Source organism: Quercus suber, unplaced genomic scaffold (assembly GCF_002906115.3).
Source record: "Quercus suber isolate HL8 unplaced genomic scaffold, Cork oak 2.0 scaffold_410, whole genome shotgun sequence".
NCBI lineage: Eukaryota > Viridiplantae > Streptophyta > Magnoliopsida > Fagales > Fagaceae > Quercus > Quercus suber.
In genome coordinates, this window is record NW_027069861.1 from 423121 (window position 1) to 429853 (window position 6733).

Sequence of the window (6733 nt, forward strand, 5' to 3'; positions counted from 1 at the left end):
GGATTTGCTCTTTTACCCTTGAAGACCAAATGGTTACGTTGTTGCCAAATAAGCCAGATAGCAAGGAGAAACGTGGTGCTCTAGGGGGGGTGATTAGAAGGAGTCCTCTTTGATTTGGCATTGGAGGTCAGCCAATCATTGGTGTTTAGAGAGAAGAAGGTACGGTTGTTGTTATTAGTACCCAGCTGATACCAGATTGGTTTCACCACGTTGCAATCACGGAGTGCATGGGATATAGTCTCAGGAGCCGAGTGACACATTGGGCAGGTGTCCTCCAACTGCATACCTCTTGCAACCAAGCGCACTTTCACTCCTATGGCCTGATGGAGACACTTCCAAACGAACATTTGGATTTTAGGAAGAGTGCAAAGCTTCCAAATCCAGGTCCCGTCAAAGGAGTTGAGATCCTACTGATCCGAAGCTAATAGGTAGGCACTTCTAGCATTAAACTCACCCTTAGGCGACAATTTCCAAGCAAGTTTATCACCATTTCTCGCAAAGATAGGGGTAGGAACAGCCTGTATAGCAGTTTTGATTTCCGAGGGGAGCTCAAAGGGAATTAAGTGCCAATTCCAACCACTAGAGGAGCACGTATCCTTAATCTTCAGGTCATTGACTTCACGGGGAAGAGGCCCTTGGATGATATTTCTAATTGGTCCAAGATTAGACCAACAGTCATACCAAAAGTTCAGGTTGCTATCATGCCCAAGGACCCATTTAACCCCTTTTATGAAAACTTCCTCCCCTTTCCTCATCCCTTTCCAAGTAGGGGAGCAGGGAAGCCTAGAAGGATTTCTGGAGTTTATTCTCTGTCTAGTGCCATACTTTAGCTTGAGGACATGAGCCCAAGGGGCATTACCTTCCGTGTGCAATCTCCAGTTGAGCTTAGCCAGGAGGGCTGTGTTTCTCCCTTCCGTTGTTTGCAGCCCCAAACCTCCGAGATTTTTAGGCTTGGTGACTTTATCCCACTTGACCCAGTGCATTTTCCTAACTTGATCCGTAGACCCCCAAAGGAAGTTTCTATTAACTCGGTCAATCCCGTCCACAATCTTACTAGAAAGAATATTACTTTGCATTAAATAAGCAGGTATGGTAGATGAAGAGGATTGAATGAGAACCATCCTCCCAGCCATGGACAAGAGATTCGCTTTCCAGCCCGCTAGCTTTTTCTTGACTCTGTCCAGCACAAAGGAGAAGTCTTGCCTTCTGTTACCCGGGTGCTTTAGGGGAAAACCCAAATACTTACCCAAATTGGAGGTTGGGGTAAACCCAAGAATGTTCGATAAGGCCTCTCTTTGATCTGGGTCCACATTTGGGGAAAAATAAACACAGGACTTGGCTGCACTAACAATCTGACCAGATCTTATGCAAAACTCAGTAATCACATCCTTTATGGCTAGGCAATTTTCCAGATTAGCATGAGCAAAGAGGACCAAGTCATCAGCGAAGAAGAGATGGAAGAAAAGCAGCCCATTCCTGGAGGTCTTAACAGGGGTCCAGCTTTTGTTATCACACTTCCTTTCAATCAAGTGACTCAAGAACTCCATGAAAATAATGAACAGAGAGGGGGAGAGAGGATCCCCTTGCCTAATACCCCTTGACGGCAGGAATGACTCAAGGCAGCCCCCATTGAAGAGAAGAGTAGATGAGACCGAGGAAATGCAACTCATGATGAGCTTTATTAGCTTGCCTAGGAAGTTAAAGCTAAGGAGCATTTCTCGGATGAAGCTCCACTCGATTTTGTTGTAGGCTTTTTCAAGGTCAATCTTGATGGCCATTAGACCATTTTTCCCCTTAGTTCTACCAATAGAGTGAACCAATTCTTGGGAAATAATGAAATTGTCCATTCCCTTCCTTCCTAGAACAAATGCCGCTTGATAGGGGGAGATTAACCTATCCAAAAGAGGTCTAATGCGGACGATAATAACTTTGGAGATGATCTTGTAAACCGAATTACACAGGCTGATGGGTCTATAATTTGCAATGGTTTCCGGCCCTTGAATCTTGGGAATGAGGACAATGTGGGTTTTGTTCAAATAATCAGGAATGGACCTGTCAGCAAAAGCTTTCAACACTTCCTCCGTGACTGAGTCACCTACAGTGAGCCAAAAATGCTAAAAGAAGCCTGCATGCAGCCCATCAGGACCCAGGGCTTTATGGGGTTTCATTGACCAAAGAGCATTCTTGATCTCCTCTGGTCTAACCGAATCTTCAAGGGCGCTTCTATCATCCTCAGAGAGCTGAGCGCGCCATTGATCACTCAAACTAGTAACCCGAAGGGCACTTGAATGGGAAGTGGTATACAGCTTCATAAAGCCGTTCCTGAAGAACTCCATGACCTGCCTATCCTCCGTCAGCCAATTACCCACATCATCCATCACTGATGCAATGTGATTTCTCTTCCTTCTTGCAATAGTAGAAACATGGTAGAAGGATGTGTTACGATGCCCATGAATCATCCAATTGATTCGAGATTTTAACGCCTAAAGATCACGCTCCTGGTCAAGGAGAAGGTCCAGCTTTTGATGGAGAGTTTTCTTTAAATTAATAAGGTCAGCACTAGGATGGGATGCCAAAGCTTTCTGGACTCCATAAATTCTAGCCACAACTCTTTTTTTCTTGAGGTGAACATTGCCGAAGTGGTTTTTATTCCATATCGAGGCATCCTTCGAAAAATTTTCAATACGAATTGCTAGACCTCTGCCTCTACTCCAGGCTCAAGACACCACACTGGGAAAGGAAGAGTCCGAGAGCCAAAACTCCTGGAACTTAAAAGGCCTGGTGAGGCTAGTGGATTTGCCAGGAATGGCTTCCATAATCACCGGACAATGATCCGAATGGCATCTAGGCAAATGCTTAACTTTTGCATTAAAGTAGAGAAGGCACCAATCCAGATTCATAAAAAACCTGTCAATCCTCTCCAAAATCAGATTGTTGAGGTCTCTTTTATTTGTCCACGTGTATCTTGGACCAGTGAACCCCATGTCAACCATGTTGCAAGAATCAAGACACTCCTTAAAAACCAGAGAACGGTTAACATTAACTCCTCTGCCCCCAAATTTATCCTCATCAGTTAACGGTTCGTTGAAGTCACCAGCCATGATCCAAGGTTTATTATGAAGGTCTGCCACTTTGGTTAGATTATCCCAAAGAATGCATCTTTCCTCACTCCTAGGATTAGCATATATTGCAGAAAAAATCCAAGTAAGGTTAGAGAGGCGTACCTTAACTTCGACATGAATCTCCTGCTCTATGTTGGCTAATTCAACTATATCCACTCTATCTGAGTTCCATAACAGCCAGAGCCCCCCTGCATACCCAATGGTATTAGTATGAATGGCTCCATCAAACGGCATCCCATCAGTGATCTCTTTTGCTCTAGCACCACCAATTTTAGTTTCCATGACCACCATAAGTGCAGGGTCGTGGTTTTGAACTAAATCACGGACATGGCTCTGAAAATTGGGCTTCAGAGCGCCCATACTATTCCAGATTATGATATTCATTAAGAGAAGGAATTCGGGACGGTGCTCAGCACAAGGGGGTAGCAACACCGCTACATTCCTCAGCCTCCATCCTATCATCACCATCACCACCTTCATCTGACCCCTTCCAGGTACCAAGATTCCCAACTTCAGCTCCCGTGCAAATGAGAGTGGCTCGATTAGCAAAGTCGGCTTCAAGACCTGAGCAGCCTTGGTGTATAGCCGAAGACCCATGATTACCATGAGGCGCCACCATGGTTCCGACGAGACAAACATCCAAGAAACCTTCGATTTCTGGCTGAGCCACTTCCTTGTGATCGCCAACTTCTCTGACACACCGACCACCGCTATCATCCATCCTATTTGTGGAAGCCATAAACTTGAAGGTCGAACCAAAGGGAAGCTTGGGTCCATGGGCAGAGTTGGGAAAGACTCTAGTGGTGAGAGAAGAAAGTTTAGAAGCGAAGGCTTGAGTGGGAAGAGAGACGGTGCTAGTAGGGAGTGCACTAGAAGAATTGTTTCTGGCAATTACCTTCTTACCCCGAACTGAAGTAGGGGATTTCCTGTGGGCCGGGGCCCTATTAGACGCAGGACTAGACCCACCAAGGACGCTGGGGCTAAATAAACTTTTAGGATCAATATTTTGGTTTGGGCTCGGCCTAAAATTAGGAGCACCTTGGGCCCTCTTGCCCATATTACTCGGCGTGCCACTTCGGGCTTGAGCTTGAGCATCACGCTGGACTAGAAAAGACCTGCCTCTAGATGACTCAGCTCACATACCCTTGGATTGCCATAACGGTTTGGTGGTCCCCTCCATAGTGGGAAGATGCTTTGTCCCCTTGTGACCACTCTTTTTCCTAGCCACAACACTCCAAGGCCCGTACAGGTCAGAGTCCTCCTCCACTCCACTTGTACTCGATGTGGTATTGCCAGCCAAGTTACTGCATGGGTCAGTACGACTAGTCTCATGCCCGGCGCATGACTCCTCTTTCCCAACCGGAGTGGCCTCCACCGTGTCCACTGTATTCACCATACCGGAAACCTTGTGAATGGTATACGAACACACCTCTTTCAGGTGACCCACCCTTCCACAAGAAAAGCACAACTTTTGAATGCCTTCGTAAAGCACAGGCTGTTCAAACCGGCCAATAAGGATGGTATTGATCAACAGCTTATTAATATCTATTTGAATGCACAGTCTCGCATACTTACCCCTGGCTTCTGTAGCAGTATGTGTGTCTACTCTTAGGACCTTGCCAATGGATTCTCTAATCTTTCTTAGGACTTTTGCCTTATATAGCTCGATGGGTAGCTCGTGAAGTCAAATCCACACAGCCACCAACGAAACATTTGCTGAAGACGGTTTGAAAAACGGCTCCCACGGCCTCATGGAAAGGAAATGGTCACCCATAAACGAAGGTCCTCGCTTCAACACAGAGTTTAAATCTTCTTCTGAATAGAATCGGATTAGAAAGAACCCCTTGCTGAGATCCACACAATCCATCCTCCCCTCAGGTTTCCAGAGTTGGTTCAACTTGCTCTGCATAAAGGAGAAGCTCACTGACCGGCCCACTAGCTTGATGATGACAACTTTGGACCAGGCCTTCCTTATACGTCTCTTTGTGTCCTTGGAGAGCTTAATAGGCACCATACCTTGTCAGAGTTCATTGATGGATTCCTCATCATCGATATCCGAGTCACTATCTGCTTCCATCTGATCGGAGAAGTCAAAAGCCAGAGCAAAAGCCCCCGAGATTTCACCGATAAGTTTGTCCCTGAAGGACACATTGCTTTGGTTCCCATGCAAATGGTTATTCCGTGGAGGAGAGCCCTCACCAGTTCCTTCATTGAACTCAGCATGGCTGATATCCTTTACTTTTTTATTGCTCCTAGCTAACTCCACTTCTTCTTCCCTAGAGAGCGTCCGCATTGTCATTCTACTTTTTTGGTCTTGTATTGGATGGTAGATGTTCCATAAATCATTACAAATTTAGTTTGTGACGATCTCATCTCAATTTAATAAAGTTTAAAGTTTTGATTCTTAACAAAAAAAAAAAAAAAATGTCATGAGAATAGCACATTAGCACTATACATCCAACAAAGAGGTATATCATTCAATTCGATAGTTGAATCACATCCTTCATGTATATTGGAATTTCTTGTGGCACCAATATTGGAATTTCTTGGTGGTGCCACTGTACTCTACCTCACTTTCCAATGATTCCAAAGCCACAAAATATGGCAAATGGTTGGAATTTCATGGTGGCGCCACTATATTCAACCTCACTCACCTCAAAAAAGAAAAAATCCTTCTCTTTTTCATTAGAAGGTCGGGCCTCAATAGAGTCCAATTTAAGGTAAACTAACTTAGTAATTAATGAGAGTTAATTAGTTACTACCTTTTCTTTTTTTTTTGAGAAAAATTTTTAGTTACTACCTTGTAGAGAGAAAATAGTCACTTAACATAATTACAACTTTTAGGACTCACATTTTATTATATAGTACTAGTAAATAGTATATAATATAACCATGTGATGCACAAATTGATTAAAATTTTATGTGAAAGACAAAAAAAAAATTATAAATAATATTGAATTTATCATAGTAATTAGTGAGTCACTTGAAACTTTAAATTAACTATATATATACTCGCTTGATGCAGGATTATATGAGTGTTTAAGTTTTATTATATTAAAGTACAAAATTATGGTAGATGATTAAATAATTAAAATAAATTTTAAATTTTATCTTAACATTTTTTATAATAGAATTTTAGTTTGAATAAAATATTAAATTTATTGAAACTTAGATAATAGATTACCTAAATTAAACTATAATAACAATTAATAAGATAAATAAAATTTCTAATTTCTTGAAAGTTAAATAATAGAGTTCTAGCTAAAATGCTATCCTAATTTTCATAAGATAAATTAATTTAATAATTAATAAAAGTATGATTGATAAGGAGAAAATAATCACTTAATGCAATCAATACATGTTAATAATAATGATATGATGATACATCTTGAAATGTTGATAAAATCAATATTAATAATTATAATTGTAAGGACACAAATTGGTTCTGAAGCCCAACAATAAAAGGGTTTGGGCCCAAAGAGCCCAATACAATGAATTTGTAGAGAGTGGGTTAGAAAACTAGGCTCAGATGAGTTGGGTGACAATTATAATGGATCCAGATCACTATAAAGCAAAAATAGACTGATTTTATCTAAAGAAAATCATCATTG

The 6733-nt window shown here is 42.1% G+C and overlaps 1 protein-coding gene across 1 annotated transcript; it reads right to left on the minus strand.

The window, feature by feature from the left end:
- Positions 1–2717: 2717 nt before the first annotated feature.
- Positions 2718–3482, minus strand: LOC112034098 (uncharacterized). The gene has a single exon (XM_024023523.2). It carries the CDS (start codon positions 3480–3482, stop codon positions 2718–2720), a length of 765 nt encoding a protein of 254 aa, XP_023879291.2.
- Positions 3483–6733: the final 3251 nt, after the last annotated feature.